The 23,042-nt window shown below is 46.3% G+C and overlaps 1 protein-coding gene and 1 long non-coding RNA gene across 4 annotated transcripts in view; one reads left to right on the top strand and one right to left on the bottom strand.

Moving 5' to 3' along the window:
• The window catches only part of LOC143770364 (uncharacterized), a 64,555-nt gene extending 55,048 nt beyond the window's left edge, over positions 1 to 9,507 (bottom strand). The window contains exon 1 of the long non-coding RNA XR_013214620.1: positions 9,114 to 9,507. This is a non-coding gene — a long non-coding RNA (uncharacterized LOC143770364). The remainder of the gene's footprint in view (positions 1 to 9,113) is intronic.
• Positions 1 to 23,042, top strand: part of ERF (ETS2 repressor factor) — a 95,190-nt gene that overhangs the window by 52,794 nt on the left and 19,354 nt on the right. The window contains exon 1 of one of the 3 annotated variants that reach the window (XM_077259939.1): positions 8,670 to 8,960. The exons of the other annotated variants lie outside the window; for them this stretch is intronic. Within the exon in view, the coding sequence (XP_077116054.1) occupies positions 8,936 to 8,960 (25 nt within the window). The 5' untranslated portion in view covers positions 8,670 to 8,935. Of the gene's footprint in view, positions 1 to 8,669; positions 8,961 to 23,042 lie in introns of those variants that run through there. 3 annotated transcript variants of the gene reach the window in all.

Raw genomic sequence — 23,042 nt, 5'->3', positions numbered from 1 at the left:
ATGTCACCCCCCACACCCGCTGCCTGTACTACACATATATAACATGTCACCCCTCACACCCGCTGCCTGTACTACACACATATAACATGTCACCCCTCACACCCGCTGCCTGTACTACACATATATAACATGTCACCCCTCACACCCGCTGCCTGTACTACACATATATATAACATGTCACCCCTCACACCCGCTGCCTGTACTACACATATATAACATGTCACCCCTCGCACCCGCTGCCTGTACTACACACATATAACATGTCACCCCTCACACCCGCTGCCTGTACTACACATATATAACATGTCACCCCTCACACCCGCTGCCTGCACTACACATATATAACATGTCACCCCTCACACCCGCTGCCTGTACTACACATATATAACATGTCACCCCCCACACCCGCTGCCTGTACTACACATATATAACATGTCACCCCTCACACCCGCTGCCTGTACTACACATATATAACATGTCACCCCTCACACCTGCTGCCTGTACTACACATATATTACATGTCACCCCTCACACCCGCTGCCTGTACTACACATATATAACATGTCACCCCTCACACCCGCTGCCTGTACTACACACATATAACATGTCACCCCTCACACCCGCTGCCTGTACTACACACATATATAACATGTCACCCCTCACACCCGCTGCCTGTACTACACACATATAACATGTCACCCCTCACACCCGCTGCCTGTACTACACATATATAACATGTCACCCCTCACACCCACTGCCTGCACTACACACATATATAACATGTCACCCCTCACACCCGCTGCCTGTACTACACATATATATAACATGTCACCCCTCACACCCACTGCCTGCACTACACACATATATTACATGTCACCCCTCACACCCGCTGCCTGTACTACACATATATAACATGTCACCCCTCACACCCGCTGCCTGTACTACACACATATAACATGTCACCCCTCACACCCGCTGCCTGTACTACACATATATAACATGTCACCCCTCACACCCGCTGCCTGCACTACACACATATATAACATGTCATCCCTCACACCCGCTGCCTGTACTACACATATATATAACATGTCACCCCTCACACCCGCTGCCTGCACTACACATATATATAACATGTCACCCCTCACACCCGCTGCCTGCACTACACATATATATAACATGTCACCCCTCACACCCGCTGCCTGTACTACACATATATATAACATGTCACCCCTCACACCCGCTGCCTGTACTACACATATATATAACATGTCACCCCTCACACCTGCTGCCTGCACTACACATATATAACATGTCACCCCTCACACCCGATGCCTGTACTACACATATATATAACATGTCACCCCTCACACCCGCTGCCTGCACTACACATATATAACATGTCACCCCTCACACCCGCTGCCTGTACTACACATATATATAACATGTCACCCTTCACACACGCTGCCTGTACTACACATATATATATAACATGTCACCCCTCACACCCGCTGCCTGTACTACACACATATAACATGTCACCCCTCACACCCGCTGCCTGTACTACACATATATAACATGTCACCCCTCACACCCGCTGCCTGTACTACACATATATAACATGTCACCCCTCAAACCCGATGCCTGTACTACACATATATAACATGTCATCCCTCACAGCCGCTGCCTGTACTACACATATATAACATGTCACCCCTCACACCCGCTGCCTGCACTACACATATATAACATGTCACCCCTCACACCCGCTGCCTGTACTACACATATATAACATGTCACTCCTCACACCCGCTGCCTGCACTACACATATATAACATGTCACCCCTCACACCCGCTGCCTGTACTACACATATATAACATGTCACCCCTCACACCCGCTGCCTGCACTACACATATATAACATGTCACCCCTCACACCCACTGCCTGCACTACACACATATATAACATGTCACCCCTCACACCCGCTGCCTGTACTACACATATATAACATGTCACCCCTCACACCCGATGCCTGCACTACACACATATATAACATGTCATCCCTCACACCCGCTGCCTGTACTACACATATAAAACATGTCACCCCTCACACCCGCTGCCTGTACTACACACATATATAACATGTCACCCCTCACACCCGCTGCCTGTACTACACATATATAACATGTCACCCCTCACACCCGCTGCCTGTACTACACATATATAACATGTCACCCCTCACACCCGATGCCTGTACTACACATATATAACATGTCATCCCTCACAGCCGCTGCCTGTACTACACATATATAACATGTCACCCCTCACACCCGCTGCCTGTACTACACATATATAACATGTCACCCCTCACACCCGCTGCCTGTACTACACATATATAACATGTCACCCCTCACACCCGATGCCTGCACTACACACATATATAACATGTCACCCCTCACACCCGCTGCCTGTACTACACATATAAAACATGTCACCCCTCACACCCGCTGCCTGTACTACACACATATATAACATGTCACCCCTCACACCCGCTGCCTGTACTTAACATATATAACATGTCACCCCTCACACCCGATGCCTGTACTACACATATATAACATGTCATCCCTCACACCCGCTGCCTGTACTACACATATATAACATGTCACCCCTCACACCCGATGCCTGCACTACACACATATATAACATGTCGCCCCTCACACCCGATGCCTGTACTACACATATATAACATGTCATCCCTCACACCCGCTGCCTGTACTACACATATATAACATGTCACCCCTCACACCCACTGCCTGCACTACACACATATATAACATGTCACCCCTCACACCCGCTGCCTGTACTACACATATATAACATGTCACCCCTTACACCCGATGCCTGTTCTACACATATATATAACATGTCACCCCTCACACCCGCTGCCTGCACTACACACATATATAACATGTCACCCCTCACACCCGCTGCCTGTACTACACATATAAAACATGTCACCCCTCACACCCGCTGCCTGTACTACACACATATATAACATGTCACCCCTCACACCCGCTGCCTGTACTTAACATATATAACATGTCACCCCTCACACCCGCTGCCTGTACTACACATATATAACATGTCACCCCTCACACCCGCTGCCTGCACTACACATATATAACATGTCACCCCTCACACCCGCTGCCTGTACTACACATATATAACATGTCACTCCTCACACCCGCTGCCTGCACTACACATATATAATATGTCACCCCTCACACCCGATGCCTGTACTACACATATATAACATGTCATCCCTCACACCCGCTGCCTGTACTACACATATATAACATGTCACCCCTCACACTCGCTGCCTGCACTACACATATATAACATGTCACCCCTCACACCCGCTGCCTGCACTACACACATATATAACATGTCACCCCTCACACCCGCTGCCTGTACTACACATATAAAACATGTCACCCCTCACACCCGCTGCCTGTACTACACACATATATAACATGTCACCCCTCACACCCGCTGCCTGTACTACACATATATAACATGTCACCCCTCACACCCGCTGCCTGTACTACACATATAACATGTCACCCCTCACACCCGCTGCCTGTACTACACATATATAACATGTCACCCCTCACACCCGCTGCCTGTACTACACATATAACATGTCACCCCTCACACCCGCTGCCTGTACTACACATATAACATGTCACCCCTCACACCCGATGCCTGCACTACACACATATAACATGTCACCCCTCACACCCGCTGCCTGTACTACACATATATAACATGTCACCCCTCACACCCTCTGCCTGTACTACACATATATAACATGTCACCCCTCACACCCGCTGCCTGCACTACACATATATAACATGTCACCCCTCACACCCGCTGCCTGCACTACACATATATAACATGTCACCCCTCACACCCGCTGCCTGTACTACACATATATAACATGTCACCCCTCACACCCGCTGCCTGTACTACACACATATAACATGTCACCCCTCACACCCGCTGCCTGCACTACACACATATAACATGTCACCCCTCACACCCGCTGCCTGCACTACACATATATAACATGTCACCCCTCACACCCGCTGCCTGCACTACACACATATAACATGTCACCCCTCACACTCGCTGCCTGCACTACACATATATAACATGTCACCCCTCACACCCGCTGCCTGCACTACACATATATAACATGTCACCCCTCACACCCGCTGCCTGCACTACACACATATAACATGTCACCCCTCACACCCGCTGCCTGCACTACACATATATAACATGTCACCGCTCACACCCGCTGCCTGTACTACACATATATAACATGTCACCCTTCACACCCACTGCCTGCACTACACATATATAACATGTCACCCCTCACACCCACTGCCTGTACTACACATATATAACATGTCACCCCTCACACCCGCTGCCTGTACTACACATATATAACATGTCACCCCTCACACCCGCTGCCTGTACTACACATATATAACATGTCACCCTTCACACCCGCTGCCTGTACTACACATATATAACAGGTCACCCCTCACACCCGCTGCCTGCACTACACACATATAACATGTCACCCCTCACACCCGCTGCCTGTACTACACATATATAACATGTCACCCCTCACACCCGCTGCCTGTACTACACATATATAACATGTCACCCCTCACACCCGCTGCCTGTACTACACACATATAACATGTCACCCCTCACACCCGCTGCCTGTACTACACATATATAACATGTCACCCCTCACACCCGCTGCCTGTACTACACATATATAACATGTCACCCCTCACACCCGCTGCCTGTACTACACACATATAACATGTCACCCCTCACACCCGCTGCCTGTACTACACATATATAACATGTCACCCCTCACACCCGCTGCCTGTACTACACACATATAACATGTCAGCCCTCACACCTGCTGCCTGTACTACACATATATAACATGTCAGCCCTCACACCCTCTGCCTGTACTACACATATATAACATGTCACCCCTCACACCCGCTGCCTGTACTACACATATATAACATGTCACCCCTCACACCCGCTGCCTGTACTACACACATATAACATGTCAGCCCTCACACCTGCTGCCTGTACTACACATATATAACATGTCACCCCTCACACCCGCTGCCTGCACTACACATATATAACATGTCACCCCTCACACCCGCTGCCTGTACTACACATATATAACATGTCACCCCTCACACCCGCTGCCTGTACTACACATATATAACATGTCACCCCTCACACCCGCTGCCTGTACTACACACATATAACATGTCACCCCTCACACCTGCTGCCTGTACTACACATATATAACATGTCAGCCCTCACACCCTCTGCCTGTACTACACATATATAACATGTCACCCCTCACACCCGCTGCCTGTACTACACATATATAACATGTCACCCCTCACACCCGCTGCCTGTACTACACACATATAACATGTCACCCCTCACACCCGCTGCCTGTACTACACATATATAACATGTCAGCCCTCACACCCTCTGCCTGTACTACACATATATAACATGTCACCCCTCACACCCGCTGCCTGCACTACACATATATAACATGTCACCCCTCACACCCGCTGCCTGTACTACACATATATAACATGTCACCCCTCACACCCGCTGCCTGTACTACACATATATAACATGTCATCCCTCACACCTGCTGCCTGTACTACACATATATAACATGTCACCCCTCACACCCGCTGCCTGTACTACACACATATAACATGTCACCCCTCACACCCTCTGCCTGTACTACACATATATAACATGTCACCCCTCACACCCGCTGCCTGTACTACACATATATAACATGTCACCCCTCACACCCGCTGCCTGCACTACACACATATAACATGTCACCCCTCACACCCTCTGCCTGTGTTACACATATATAACATGTCACCCCTCACAGCCGCTGCCTGCACTACACACATATAACATGTCACCCCTCACACCCGCTGCCTGCACTACACATATATAACATGTCACCCCTCACACCCGCTGCCTGTACTACACATATATAACATGTCACCCCTCACACCCGCTGCCTGCACTACACATATATAACATGTCACCCCTCACACCCTCTGCCTGTACTACACACATATAACATGTCACCCCTCACACCCGCTGCCTGTACTACACATATATAACGTCACCCCTCACACCCGCTGCCTGTACTACACATATATAACATGTCACCCCTCACACCCGCTGCCTGCACTACACATATATAACATGTCACCCCTCACACCCGCTGCCTGTGCTACACATATATAACATGTCACCCCTCACACCCGATGCCTGTACTACACATATATAACATGTCACCCCTCACACCCGCTGCCTGTACTACACACATATAACATGTCACCCCTCACACCCGCTGCCTGCACTACACATATATAACATGTCACCCCTCACACCCGCTGCCTGTACTACACATATATAACATGTCACCCCTCACACCCGCTGCCTGTACTACACATATATAACATGTCACCCCTCACACCCGCTGCCTGTACTACACATATATAATATGTCACCCCTCACACCCGCTGCCTGTACTACACACATATAACATGTCACCCCTCACACCCGCTGCCTGTACTACACACATATATAACATGTCACCCCTCACACCCGCTGCCTGTACTACACACATATAACATGTCACCCCTCACACCCGCTGCCTGTACTACACATATATAACATGTCACCCCTCACACCCGCTGCCTGTACTACACACATATAACATGTCACCCCTCACACCCGCTGCCTGCACTACACATATATAACATGTCACCCCTCACACCCTCTGCCTGTACTACACATATATAACATGTCACCCCTCACACCCGCTGCCTGTACTACACACATATAACATGTCACCCCTCACACCCGCTGCCTGTACTACACACATATAACATGTCACCCCCCACACCCGCTGCCTGTACTACACATATATAACATGTCACCCCTCACACCCGCTGCCTGCACTACACATATATAACATGTCACCCCTCACACCCGCTGCCTGTACTACACACATATAACATGTCACCCCTCACACCCGCTGCCTGCACTACACATATATAACATGTCACCCCTCACACCCGCTGCCTGCACTACACACATATAACATGTCACCCCTCACACCCGCTGCCTGTACTACACATATATAACATGTCACCCCTCACACCCGCTGCCTGTACTACACACATATAACATGTCAGCCCTCACACCTGCTGCCTGTACTACACATATATAACATGTCAGCCCTCACACCCTCTGCCTGTACTACACATATATAACATGTCACCCCTCACACCCGCTGCCTGTACTACACATATATAACATGTCACCCCTCACACCCGCTGCCTGTACTACACACATATAACATGTCAGCCCTCACACCTGCTGCCTGTACTACACATATATAACATGTCACCCCTCACACCCGCTGCCTGCACTACACATATATAACATGTCACCCCTCACACCCGCTGCCTGTACTACACATATATAACATGTCACCCCTCACACCCGCTGCCTGTACTACACATATATAACATGTCACCCCTCACACCCGCTGCCTGTACTACACACATATAACATGTCACCCCTCACACCTGCTGCCTGTACTACACATATATAACATGTCAGCCCTCACACCCTCTGCCTGTACTACACATATATAACATGTCACCCCTCACACCCGCTGCCTGTACTACACATATATAACATGTCACCCCTCACACCCGCTGCCTGTACTACACATATATAACATGTCACCCCTCACACCCGCTGCCTGTACTACACACATATAACATGTCACCCCTCACACCCGCTGCCTGTACTACACATATATAACATGTCACCCCTCACACCCGCTGCCTGTACTACACATATATAACATGTCACCCCTCACACCCGCTGCCTGTACTACACATATATAACATGTCACCCCTCACACCCTCTGCCTGCACTACACATATATAACATGTCACCCCTCACACCCGCTGCCTGTACTACACATATATAACATGTCACCCCTCACACCCGCTGCCTGTACTACACACATATAACATGTCAGCCCTCACACCCGCTGCCTGTACTACACATATATAACATGTCACCCCTCACACCCGCTGCCTGTACTACACATATATAACATGTCACCCCTCACACCCGCTGCCTGTACTACACACATATAACATGTCACCCCTCACACCCGCTGCCTGTACTACACATATATAACATGTCACCCCTCACACCCGCTGCCTGTACTACACATATATAACATGTCACCCCTCACACCCGCTGCCTGTACTACACATATATAACATGTCACCCCTCACACCCTCTGCCTGCACTACACATATATAACATGTCACCCCTCACACCCGCTGCCTGTACTACACATATATAACATGTCACCCCTCACACCCGCTGCCTGTACTACACACATATAACATGTCAGCCCTCACACCTGCTGCCTGTACTACACATATATAACATGTCACCCCTCACACCCGCTGCCTGCACTACACACAACTCACAGTTCCCCGTCACCAGGACGTGTACCGCGCGTCGTTCAGGAGGGGGTCGGTCTCCATAGCGACGCTGTGTGCTGCGTGACGTCATGAGGGGGCGGCTCCCCACGGCGTGGGCGTCCCGCGGGTGTAATGTGAGCGCGGGGGGGGGGAGGTAGGAGGAGAGCCCGGGGCCCGAGCGGGAGGTGGAGACGCTTCTCACACCGGAGCCAGGCACCGAGAGGAGAGCAGCAGTCAGCGGGACACAGCCATGAAGACCCCGGCCGGCGAGCCAGGTGAGGAGAACAACAACTCCGCCAAGTGTGAGCCCCGGCCACATGGCGCCCGCCCGCCGCACCACAGCGCACTTGTTGCTGCACAACTTTGTCCGGGCTGTGATTGCGCCGCCGGTGTCACTGCTGCTGGTTCGGTACTTTGTGTCCTCTCACTGGAGACTTTATGTAGCGCGCTCAGCCCCCGGTTCTGTCCCTGTAGTTTAGTTGGGAGATCGCGTTATACAGCGGGGCGGGTTGTCGGTCATGTGCACTGTGGATCTGTCACCCGACGTGAGGGGGGATCCTTAACACCGCTCGGTTTCTAGCTCCCCCCTTTCCCCGGGCGGATACAATGTATCCGATTCTCAACGTTCCAAATGGAACTTCGTTTTTTTTTTTTGTTTCTTGCTCACAACGTGCTCTTAAGGTGGCCGGGAGTGCAGGGGTTAAAGCTCTAAACTTTGTCCAGAAGCTGCTAATGGCAATTTACTTTCCATGAGCTCAGCCTGCTCCCCGGATTAACCCCTGGGTGGCTGCAGCACATGGGATATGGTCAGCTCAATCATATAATATAATATATATATATATATATATATATATATATATATATATATATATATATATATCTGTTACTTCTTTGATTAGTTTACTTCCTTGTCTTGATAAAAGCTCCTGGAGTGATGGTGTTGGGAGAACTGCTTGTCACCTCACTTGGCCCCATTGGCATTTAGTGCTTGTACCCCCCAATATTATGTCAGATTAATCCAGGAGGTAATGCTGTAATGTTTTCATATTTTCTAAAATGGTGCCTATATAACTTTTTTTTGTATTATTATTATAAATTTTTTATTTTATATATTTTTTTATTATATTCTATATTTTTTTATTTTATATTATATATATATATATTTTTTTTCATTTATGTAGTTTTTTTATTTACTTTTCTTCAGTCAATATGATCAGTTTTTATTATGCGAACCATTGAAAATTTTTTAAAAAAATCAATCTGATATCCAATTACATACAGCAAATCAGTGATCACTTATAAGATGTATTAATCTAATCATCGCTCTTTAATTTGGCCTGTTTCTTTGGAGTTTCGGTCAGTTTGGACCCCAACCAAACTGTTTCCAGGTGTCCTACTCCTTAAGACACAAGCTGTCATTTCTGGTGTCCGATCTCCCTCCTTTATTTTTTTTTCTCCTCTTTTGTAAATGTTGTTTAGTATCCCCCCTTTCCTTTTTATTTGGCGCCACCTTAAACCCACCCCCCTCCCTTGGGCAGCCTGATTGTCTGTCTTTTGGAATTTGAAGCCTTTCCCCCTCCTCCTCTTCTCTCTTCCTAAACTCTACTCTGCTTCTGTTAAGACTTGTCCCTAATTGTGAGGCTCCTGAAATATTCATTTTTTTTTTTTTTTTTTTAATTATTATTATTCTTTTTTGCTGAGCTAAGTCCCAATTACCAATTTGCGGGGTATGAGGCTTTTTGAAATATATTCCTTAATTTTTTTTAATGCCCAGATACATATTAGATCAATGGACAATAACTTGGCATTTTTTTAAGTTTCAAATTCTTAACCCTTTCCGTTGGCAAGAAAATTGCACGCCCGTCTGATTATTATTCTTCTTCCTTACCAATTAACTCCCGAAACATAAAATTGTTCTGTCTCACCAGTGCGTAAGGAGTTAAGACCTTGCGTTAACTTGCAGGCCCAGACAGATGGAAATTCCTTGTAAACTTTCCACTGTTTAAATGTATAAATGTGGAGTGTGTGAGTGAGCGCTGCTCCTGAGGTCTCTGTGTCTTTAAAGCTGTCCTGGAATCAGGAGTGATGTAATGTTGGTTTTTTGAAACAGAGATTGAATTCCAGCCTTTTAGCTTTTGGCTCAAGGGATTAGAGAGGGTGGTGTGGTTTGGGATGGGGAAGAGGGAGGGATAGTTGAAGGGAGGGGGTGCATTTAAAGAGATAGCAACATCAGAGTTGCTTCCAGGAACAACTTGTGCTGTGTAGTTATGGGTTTATATTTTTCCAAAGCTTTGCTTCCTTGTCTGGGAAGTCACAAGGACTTGCATTAAAGAGTTATCTTGTGGTGTTACGGGACCTGGAAGGGGACCGTAGTGGGGGGGGGGGGGGGGGTTGGTGCCTGTCAGACTGTGCTAGACAAAGGGCAGTATATAGAGTGAGTGGCCTGTTTGTGTGCTTTAGATATGCAGATTGTACAGAAGGTGAAGAGGGCTTTCCCAATTGTAAATTCCCTCTTTTTATGTCCCTTTATTACCAGCTCCATTCCCCCCCCCCTTTTAAATAAACACAAAAAGGTGCTCTGGTATTAACACTAGAAGATCCAGTTGGTGATAATATGCACATAAGCATGTGCTGCCTCCTGTTGGGGGAAAAAATACCCCTAAGGTATGATTGTTATACAGTTTGACCTACAACAAAACTTCCAGTGCCGCATTATAAAGGGGTAGTGTGCATTTCTGAGTAGGGCCCTTTAAATAAGTTTTGGTAAAGAAAAAAAAAATCCTTCTAGTTTAGATAGAAAGTGGAAGTTCAGGATTGTGGATGGAAACCGTCTTATCTGTTACATAATAATAATCTTTATTTTTATATAGCGCTAACATATTCCGCAGCGCTTTACATTTTTTGCACACATTATCATCGCTGTCCCCGATGGGGCTCACAATCTAAATACCCTATCAGTATGTCTTTGGAATGTGGGAGGAAACCGGAGAACCCGGAGGAAACCCACGCAAACACGGAGAGAACATAAAAACTCTTTGCAGATGTTGTCCAAGGTGGGATTAGAACCCAGGACTCCAGCGCTGCAAGGCTGCTGTGCTATCCACTGCGCCACCATGCATGCCATCGCCAGCGCGATACAGGCTGTGTCTTTGGAAGCTTCCACTCGGCCTGCAAAATAAAACACGTTTCCATAAAGGTGGATGGGGCGATAGGGCTGCGTTCACACTGCAGCTGCCGTTTTTGTGATGCCACTAACTTTCATGAACTTTGCTTATGCTCAAGGAAGGGTACAGGGTTCTGTCACGCTCCAAAAAACTTTATGGAGCAACACTTGAGATGTGTGTGTGTGTGTGTGTATATATATATATATATATATATTTATATTTATTATGACAATCATAATGGGATCTGATCTGCAGGCAGGGGTAGCTGATTCGATCAGTCTATCACTGTTATTATTCAGAGATTAACGGTCTTCGTAGTCTGACTGCATGTCGGGATACCTGTCACTCACTAGTAGCCCCGCCCACTGGACTTCTGTTTGTACTAACATCAGAGATCTCGATGACGTAAGTATAATCTTTTTCCAAGAAGCCTCTATATCATTCAATACAAGAGAGAAGAAAGATATGCACACTAGTGGGATCAACCAACCATAATATTCTTTATTTTGAATGACAGTACAAAAACAGGAGCTAAGAAAAGAACACACAATTTAAAACGGCCAAAAAGGGCCGAATGAACCAACGAAGATCCCCCAGGAAAAAAATTGGTATATACAGATTTAAGTACAAGCAAATCTGGCAGTGAATACAATGAGCAGGCTAACACACATCAAAATAAATAGGTTGCATTATACATACTAATGTCCTGTGCTGCCAGCTGACCTCAATCCCATGCCACCAGCCCATACACAAATAGGTAACCCCTTAGGCTTCTTTCACACTTCAGTTTTTTGGCGTCAGTCACTTCCGACATAATGACGGATCGACGGAGCCGTCACAATAGTTGAAAAAACGGATGTAACGGATCCGTTTTTTTGACGGATCCGTTACTCGGGGGTTGTATATACTTTTTGGAGCATGCGCAATTGAAAAAAATTGAAAAAACGGATTGGGGCGACGGATCCGCCAAAATGACGGTCGCGACGGATCCGTCGCCCATAGGTGGCCATTCTATGAAATGACGGACGTGACAGATTCGTCGCGATCCGCCATTTCATCGCAGACAAAAAACGTTGCAATGACTGTCAATGTCTAGATGACGTCCGCCAAATTTTGACGGATCCGTCGCATGACGGATGGAACGGACGACCATCCGTCACAATCCGTCGCTAATGCAAGTCTATGGGGAAAAAACGGATCCGTCGGAAAAAAAAACGGATCCGTTTTTTGAGGAAAATGTCGGATTTAGACTGACGCCAAACAATTGAAGTGTGAAAGAGGCCTTAGTAACATGCATGGATAACCAAAGTAACAAAATATCAATTGTCAGAATAGTGTACACTAACCCAGGCCCTGCCACAGCCAATAAACATATAATACAAAGTGGTTGACCAAATAGTCTGGACCTAGAAAAGTTTATAATGTATTAGGCTAGGTTCACATTGCGTTCTTGGCGTCCGTTAGACGGACTACGTTACACCGCGGCATAACGCGGTGTAACGTAGTCTGTTAACGCCGCTATTGAATTAAATGTCTGACGTATCGCTAGCGCACGCCCACAATGGGCGTGCGCTAGCCATGTGCCGTCATCGAGTGACGGACCCTGAGACGCGGGCTGCAGCGTTTCCGGGTCCGTCACTGCTAGCGCAGATAGAGCTAGCAGATGCTCTATCTGCGCTAGCGCTATATAACTTCGGCACTTGCGTTAACAGCAGCCCGTTAGCGTATGTGCTGAACGGGCTCCTGCTAACGCAGTGTGAACCCAGCCTTAGGTCAGATAAATAAAAGGGTATCAGCAAATCCCTAGATCATCCCTTAGCCGGTAGTTGCTTCATGCTGCACTGGAAGTGCTAAATGCATAAAGGGTTACCAAAAATCCTGGGGGGATCAGGGCCCCACGCGTATCGACGCTGCTAGAGCGTCTTCATCAGGGGAAGTGTGAGAAAACAGTCCTAACGAAGCCCCTTTATATACAAAGCTAATGAATACAATAATAGTCACCTGTGAGGGTGCTGCGGCGTGTGAGATCATCTCCCCATGTGTTCGGCCGGTTGTATATCCGGTTTGGCGAAAAGATTAGATGTGCGCCTGCGCACACAGGTATCCAGCATCAGCCGGATCCCACTGCGCAAGCGCCTGAATGATCAAAGTACTAAGTCTGGAAGATCGCAATATGCGCATGCGCTAGGGTATGACAGGACCCATCGCTGTTCAGACAGCTTCTGAGCCCATACACAGCCTAAATGAACACAGTGCTGAGTCTTAAGGAACACAGTAGGCGCATGCGCTAAGGTATAACAAGACCCATCGCTGTTCAAACAGCTTCTGAGACCACACAAGGTTACGATGCGGCTCGCTGGCGGTACAGCGTAAATACAGATGGTAAATAGGTTCGTGCGCACAGGAACATCCAGCGGACCACCCGGACCCCATTATACGATTGCAAAAAACATACACAGATTGTGCAAGTCCCTGTTGCTTAGTTCACCACTCTCAGAACCAACAACGAATAAGTCAAATATATACGGTTCTTTTGGGTTTTAAGTGCCAACAGACATGATGTTAAGAAAGGAGGGCACCGACACATACAATGTGCGCGCATGTGTCGTGACAAAGGCCATCCTCCATGCTGTACCCAGATGGAGCTAGTGTGCAACTCCTATTGCGATGGTATAACCACCACATTGGCGGGGAACACATTAAATGCCTAATATAGAATGGTGCAGGAAGCACACCACCTAATGTAAGAAAAGACAAAATTGAGGATGACAAGCATGCCAAAAGAGGCAAGCTACATATATACTGCATTGTTGATGCTCTATATCATTCTGCTCAGTTTCTTCTCTATACATTGCTGCCCACACTTGGGACTTCGTGTACTACCAGACAGATTCCCTTTAAATGGATTGAGCTGACAGTTCTCGAGACACTTCTGGTTTTTCTTAGCCTTGCGTTTTGTTATGAGTCTTCCTTAGGGAAGAATTAGGTGCTCGAAAAACTTACAATCCTCGGTACTGGCTAGCGGCTCTCCCCTCCCCTAAACCCCCCCCCGAATGTGACAGCTGCGATGTGAGCAGGCACTTCCCCGTTGGCCCTTTTGAAGCTTCGCCCGTCACTTTGGCACCGCCGAACGCGCCTCGTCCATCAGGGGTTAAGTTTGTCCAGGTGACAGTGGTGGGATCCGCTCTGGATTCCGAGGCCGCTCTTCAGCAGTCACGCTCCCTTCGTGTGGAGGAGAGCTGTGTGGGATCCATGTTGTGTGCCCCCACATCTCAGGCTGTGATATGGAGGGGGTGATCGAATGTGGGAGAGAGGAGTCTTGGAACAAGGCTGGTGAAGAGGGCTGGGGCGTTCACGTTGTTGGCTCGTCACATGAAAAGATCTTTTCTTTCTGGCCCCCGTAACAAATGTGTTCTTACAGTTTCCGCAAATGTTCGATTTAAAGAGGAAAAAATGATTCAGATCGGGAATGGATTCTAGACCCATCTTGATTTATAGGCTCTTTGACAAATGTCTATCTGCCGGGGCCGGCCGGCCGGGTGGGTGGGTATGACATGTCGGCAACCCTGTTGACTCCCGGTCTTTGGAGTTCGTCACTTTTCTAAGGCGCTGTTCACACTTTGCGACCATGATGCCGCCGACATGATTAAGGAAGTCAGGAGAATAAGGGGCCATCCAATGTGTCCCCCAAAGGCCGTGACGTCGGAGGCTCGCTGTACGTTTGGGATGATCTGTCACCGTCCTTCTACCGGAAGAACAATCATAAACGTTCCCTCACTCGTAAGACCTTGACATTGCGCTTTACCCGTTGCGCAGCGCCCTCTTGTCCTCGGCTACTTGCACTCGCAGTTCGAACTCGCATTTTTGCTTTGCAGAACATGCGGCTAATTACAGTCACTGAAATCCTATTTATACAAAGGTAATTAAATCAAACTCAGACAGCAGGCCTGAAATGTTCCTACCCCTACATGGACTATGACAGGCCCGTCTACCTCCACTGCTGCCATGTATGTATGCCAGGCAGGTTAACTCCCAGCGGTATGAGACTGCACCCGATGCCGGGAGATTTTTATTTTTTCCCTTTTTTATGACCAGATTGAATCCAAATATCATGTATATTATAGGATCTGAATGACAGTGGCAACACGCGGACCAGACTGTAAATCTCCTGAATGAAAATGGGAACCCTTTAGGTTCTATAAAGCAGAACGTGGGGGCTGGTCCCCGGGGTGAGTGAGAGGGGGAGCGCCCCCTGGGGCTGGTCCCCGGGGTGAGTGAGAGGGGGAGCGCCCCCTGGGGCTGGTCCCCGGGGTGAGTGAGAGGGGGAGCGCCCCCTGGGGCTGGTCCCCGGGGAGAGCGAGAGGGGGAGCGCCCCCTGGGGCTGGTCCCCGGGGAGAGCGAGAGGGGGAGCGCCCCCCGGGGAGAGAGGGAGCGCCCCCCGGGGCTGGCCCGCGAGTAATACACTGTCAGGTTTACAATGTGCCATTACAATGCGCAGGGATCCCATGTAACATTTTTCCATACGTCACTTTGCATTTATTGTGTCTTCAGAGGTTGATTCGAAGCTTTGGTATCTCGTATTTGCTTCCCGTCCCTTTAAATGCATAAGGATAAGAAGAAAGCAGGAATGTGAAGAAAGGGAGATAATATTGGAATTTGTACCCGGGCACTGTAGTTCTGAACTGTAACTTTACAGGTCACTGCACTTGTGTGGTGTGCTGCTGCCGTATACATGCTGACGTACGCGGTCGCATCAGGTATGAACATGCAGACTGGTGTTGCGGTGGAGTGACTCTGCAAGTGCTAATGACTTGACTCTTTTGGGCTTAATCCTCTTGAAGAGGTGCGGTTGAAGTAGATCGGTCACCGGATTCCCCAACACAAAGTGCATAAGTTCAATAGATTTCTTGGACCTGATGAGGCTGGCTTACTTACTTTTGAGTACCTGTCTGAATGGGACGTGACAGTTTCACTGCCTAACAGAGCTTTGGCTTGGTACGTAAAATGCTCCTCCTTAAAGTTTTAAATTGATTTTCAAAGTAAGTACATCAGCCTCATCTGGTCTAAAGATCTATGTAATATTGTGAAATCCAAGGACAAAAATGCTTAAAAAACAACTGATTTTGTAATGAAATTGGGGCTGTCGCTAAAGGGGTTCACTAGTTGCGGCTATATCTGGGCCCTACGTCACCATTACGGCCAGGGGTTGAACTCTAGCGTAATAATTGTTTTATCAAATTAAATTCCTGGGTAACTTCTCTAATGTTATAACTGGAAATCGGGGATCCGCTGACTCGTAGAAAAAGTGGTTTTCTATATACAGTTGTGTATGATCAATTCTCGTTTGTCCCCCATTAATCAGGCAATTAGCGCTGCGTGTTCTGTTCCCTTTGCCATATGGTAACGAATTGCTCTCGTGTTCCTCCTCCTATTGTAAACCAGATCTGTTTTGCCTCCTTATTATCCATAATTGGTGCGGATTCCGTATGTATGTTCTTCCATACACAAAGTGAACTCCGTTCTTGGAATCTCAAACATCTCCATCTCTCCGGTCAATGCACCTTGTCTTAGCTTGGTCACAGAGAAGGGAGTCTGTCTGTAGGATCAGTCCCCTAGACGTCTATATGGACACGCTGGTCATAGGAAGCTGAATAAATTGACACCTTGATATCTGCGATTCGATGTTTTATTCTAGAGAAATCCACGTTTTTCTTAATATGTTTATGAGCTGTTAAGATCTCTGGGCCGGACATAGATCTTCCAGAGAATTTGCCTCTAGGGCTTGTTCAAAGGGGGCGTTATATGTAGATCAAAAGAGCAGACTGTCGGTCATTACTTGTCTCGCACTTGTAAGGTCTTCCTTCATGTATCTCTGCAAGAAAAGCCTCCAATAGAAGGAGCATGGCCAATAGGAAGACCAGCAACCCGATGGCTTGATACTATCAAGATAACAGTGGAGAAGACCCTGCTTGACCAGGCTTGTACAAGGTGGCTCTTCCTTCAGCCAACAGTGATCTATTGTATATGGCGGTCCCTTGGCCAAGAGGAAGACCAACAAACCCGTTGGCTTGATACTATCAAGATAATCGTGAAGACCCTGGTAGACCTATCTAGGCTTGTACCAGGTGGATCTTCCTTCAGCTGACAGTGATCTATTGTGTATGGGGTTCCCTTGGCCAAGAGGAAAACCAACAACCCTCTAGCTTAATGCTATCAAGATAATGGTGAAGACCTTGGTGGATCTTCCTTCAGCCGACAGTGATCTATTGTGTATGGGGTTCCCTTGGCCAAGAGGAAAACCAACAACCCTCTAGCTTAATGCTATCAAGATAATGGTGAAGACCTTGGTGGATCTTCCTTCAGCTGACAGTGATCTATTGTGTATGGGGTTCCTTTGGCCAAGAGGAAGACAGAAACCCAATGGTTTGATACTATCAAGATAATGGTGTAGATCCATCTAAGCTTGTACAAAGTGGATCTTCCTTCAGCTAACATTGTGTATGGAGGACCCTCACACTCTGTTTAGAAATATCTCTTCCCGCCCATCTCTTTGTAGGTAGTCTGTGCCCCCTTTGATCTACATCCCAGACATTATGGTTTAAAGGTCCTAATGACTAATCTCTCCATCTTCAAGGGGGGAGTGACCCTACCCTGGGAGGATAATTACATTGACAAGTTGTTTTCTTGTTTACATTCTTGCCTGCTGTTTCCATCTCTTCCTTTAGACGCCCTCCCAGCTTGAAACAAATGGGGTGGCTTCACATCTTCCAAGAGTTGACAAAAAAAAAAAACCTGCATTGTTCATTCCCGGTGTGGAGACCTTTTTGGAACCTTGCCTTGCCCATAAGGGTATGTGCACACGTCAGGATTTCTTGCAGAAATTTCCTGAAGAAAACCGGAAATTTTCTGCAAGAAATCCGCTTTTTTTTTTTTTGCGTTTTTTTTTCCCGTTTTTTTTTTTTTTTTTTAGCATTTTGCAAGCGTAATTAGCTTGCAGAATGCTAAAGTTTTCCAAGTGATCTGTAGCATCGCTTGGAAAACTGATTGACAGGTTGGTCACACTTGTCAAACATAGTGTTTGACAAGTGTGACCAACTTTTTACTATAGATGCAGCCTATGCAGCATCAATAGTAAAAGATAGAATGTTTAAAAATAATAAAAAAAAATAAAAAATGGTTATACTCACCTGCAGACAGCCGATCTCCTCAGCGGCTTCCGTTCCTATAGATGGTGTCTGCAGGACCTTCGATGACGTCGCGGTCACGTGACTGCGACGTCATCGCAGGTCCTTCACACACACCATCTATAGGAACGGAAGCGGCAGCATGCACCGCTGAGAGGCGGGAAGACTCCGGGGGCCATCGAAGGTGAGTATATCACTATTTTTTTTATTTTAATTCTTTTTTTTTTTTTACCAATTATATGGTGCCCAGTCCGTGGAGGAGAGTCTCCTCTCCTCCACCCTGGGTACCAACTGCAAATGATCTGCTTACTTCCCGCATGGTGGGCATAGCCACATGCGGAAAGTAAGCAGATCAATGCTTTCCTAAGTGTGCGGAATCCCCGCAATTCTGCAAATTTAATGAACATGTTGCTTTTTTTTTCGATGCGATTTTTTTCGCGGAAAAAAATGCAACATTTGCACAAGAAATGTGGAAAACACTGAAAATAATGGGAGGCATATGTAAGCGTTATTTTCGCGTTTTTATCACGTTTTTTATAGCAAAAAAAGCGAAAAATACTGAACGTGTGCACATGGCTTTAAACTTAAAGTTTATATCTTTTTTTTTTTATTATTATTCTTTTTAAGTTTCCAACAAACTTTTTTTTCTTTTTCTGAGTTTGCATTGGTGTGTTTGGCTTCTGCTGTGTTTGCACTGCTGAGCCCTCTGCATCCCTCCTCCGCACTTATGCCCAGCCTGCCCGCACACGCCATGCTGCTCCCTGATTACCTCCCATATCTGTGCCCATTTCATTTGGGTTTGTTTGCGCTGTTTACTCGCTCTTCTTGATCAGGTTTGCATTCTCATCGTGCGATCCGCCTTTAACACAATCGATGCCAAATGTGCTTGACTCTTGCACACACTTGCTTTGGGTTATTCCCTTTGGAACACGAGGGGCAACCTACTGGGAAATCCTTGACTGAAATAGATGTGCTGTTGAGATTTCTGGCTGTTGACATCCAAAAGTACATCATCCTAGACTTAACCTGTATGCTGCCAAGGAGCACCTGGCTGGCAGAAGAAGCGTTAATGACCCATTGCAGGTATTACACCCACACACGCCAGCTCCTGCCTTCTGTAACTTAACCAGGGATGACAAGCCGAGCTTTGTTCAAGGATTGTCACACCCAAGGGTGGGTTTTTGGGGCGTGCGGCCAGGAAGAAATGGCCTTTAACAAAGCAATATTTGTTTGGGGTCCCGAATAAGGGAGGAAAATGTTTAACGTTCCTTTATGCAATGCCCTAACTGCCATGTGGATTTTAGTTTCATTGCTCGTATACTCCCTCTCAAGTATAAAACAAAAATAGTTGTAGGTTGGAACATGGAATCCTCGAATGTTAGCGTTGGAAGGGACCTTCAGGGTCATCGTGTCCAACCCCTCTGCTCAATGCAAGATCCACTAACCATCTCAGACAGATGTCTGTCCAACTTCTATTTGAAGACTTCCATTGAAGGAGAACTTGCCACCTTTCGTTGCCGCCTGTTTCACTCTTTAATCATTCTCACCATCAAAACATTTTTTTCTAATATCTAATCTGTATCTTCTCCTTTTTGGTTTCATTCCATTGATTCTCATGGTTCCATGTGCAAATGAGAATAAGGATGATCCCTCTACATAGAGGCAAGAGGATACCATCCTTGAGGCGTGACCAGCTATTGTAACACATTCCGCTCCTTCGTCTCTTTTTAATGTGCAAGTTTGGTTGTCTTGATGGTGAAGGCCACTGATGGTCATCCCTTAGTTCTTCAGCTGTTGTCAGCTCACCGGGAGCTGTAGTTTCACAACAGCTGAAGAACCATCAAGATGTCGACCACCAGTTTCCAATAACACACCTGTTTGGACTTGTTAGTACAGGTGTCCCAAAAGTTTCAGGTTCTTGTGGTTGCTTCAGGCTGCGTACAGTGTGTGCTGTTGCTTATCAACTTCTTGATGACTTGTGGAGGGGGAGAATGACCCATACCTTCTCAAAAGTGCCTCTGTGCCAGAATGCACCCTCCTTCAACTGGTTCAACATTTGTCTTCCTGTCTAGGCTTTCTTTTTTTTCTTTTCTAATTTTCCATAATCTCACTCTGTCCAGGAGTTCTTGGATCTGACATGAAACCCATTAAAAAAAAAAAAAAAAAAATATTTCCAACGTAGCATGACGTCTTTGAAATACAAAATATGTATGTTTTGCTGACATTTATTCTTCTACAAAAAAATTTAAAAATTCTTCCATTATGGAAAAGTATATAGTTTAATAATGGTTCACTTGACCTAATCTGAAAGGCAGTGTGTGTTTTTAAGTTGTTTTTATTTTTTATTAAAGTCCTTAAAAAAAAAAAAAAATTACATCTGGCCACACCTGATTTTCTGATGACTTGGATGACTCATAGAACTAAATTTGTGCAACTGCTTCTACAATGAGCACATTGATATTATTTGTGACAGTGTCTGTTGCAAAACGGAGCGCCATCGCTCATGGTCCACATCATTTCCCTACACATGTTATCAACTGATCTCCGACCCTTTTGTGTTCCGCTCTTTTCGTAAATTTATCACCCAGTTATGGTAATTGTGTTTTAGGGACTGGGCATGGTTGATTCAACATGGAAAAATTAATGGCTAAAAACAGTAGAAATGTTTGACACTGGAGGACTTTTCTTCTGGGATCAAAGAAAATCGTTAGCTGCGGCTATGCTCAAGCTGTGATTTCCTTCCCAATCATGGCTTCATCAAGCAGCTTCTTTTTGAATCCCCGAAAAACTAGACTCCGATGATTCACTGGAGCCATTGACTTGAGTAAAGCTAACGAGAGTCCAAAATATGAAACTTTCGCTCACTCTAGTGATCACAAAGGCATAATCTGCTGGTTAAATTTGGCATAAAAGATAGACACCACTAAAGAGTAGGCCAAAGTCTTACAATTTGGACTTTTTCGTCTTATTAAAATAAATGGTTTGGCGTATGTTTTTTGAATCCTCATTTTTGGGGGTTCAGATAGAATCCCCCAATGGAGTCATGAACAGCTAGTCAACGCTTCCTCAGGGTCGTCTTTTACGAGTAGATTTTTCAGCCCAATATGAGCATCGATCGATGGTGGTTTTTCTCCACTTTGAGAATATTTGGCACGAAGATGTAAATGATCCTTTTTATGATGGGTCATGGACAATATTTTTTTATGGATTGAGAATGTTATAAGAAACAAAAATTAAAAGTCTGTCCTTTTTAAGAATCCTATGTCTGTTTTCGAGGTGGCCATACCTGCATATGTTCCTCCTGACCTGCTCGTGCACTCTCAGGTTTGTTCTCCGTGGAAATGGAGTAAGTCCCTGACCACAAAAAATCAAACATGTTGAAATTCGGCATGGCCAATTTTTTTTTTAAAGTTTTTATACAAATAAACGTTGTCTGCTGAATGTTGCACACATTAGTTGGTCAGCTAGTCCTGTCGAAATCATCTGGTTCGGTTTTGTGTGACCAGTTGTGGAGAACCATGCTGGCCAAACCCAAGAGAGAGAAGTTTGCCAGTATCCAAAAGATCAACCAACAGTCTTGTGTATGGTAATTTCAAGACTGTACCCCCTGAAAACAAAAGTTAGTGCTTTCTTCTATCGGACTTGTCAGCATTCTTTGTTCTTGGGTGAGATGAGAAAGGTCTGGTGGAGTGGAGTCTACGGTCTACTGCTCTTTCAGCTGACTATTCCATGTGTTTAACCATGGATAAGCCAAAATCGTCTTGACCGTTTGTACCAGATGGACTCTTGATACCCACAGATCAAGTTGAACTGGTACCATATTTTGGTTTATCGTACCATTACTATATCCCACTGAATGCCAGTTCTCCATTTTGGTGACATCTATGACATATTGAAGACTCTTCTTGTGTGCCTTTTTCTTTCCCTCCCTCCTTTTTATCTTCGCAGAACAATCCAACCCCGTCGACCTTGGTGGTGATAGTGGTGAGGTCATAGCGCTCGCACATTT

This window comes from Ranitomeya variabilis, chromosome 4 (assembly GCF_051348905.1).
Source record: "Ranitomeya variabilis isolate aRanVar5 chromosome 4, aRanVar5.hap1, whole genome shotgun sequence".
Classification (NCBI taxonomy): domain Eukaryota; kingdom Metazoa; phylum Chordata; class Amphibia; order Anura; family Dendrobatidae; genus Ranitomeya; species Ranitomeya variabilis.
The sequence above is the reverse complement of the archived record's forward strand: the minus strand, read 5'-3'. Positions and strand labels throughout refer to the sequence as shown.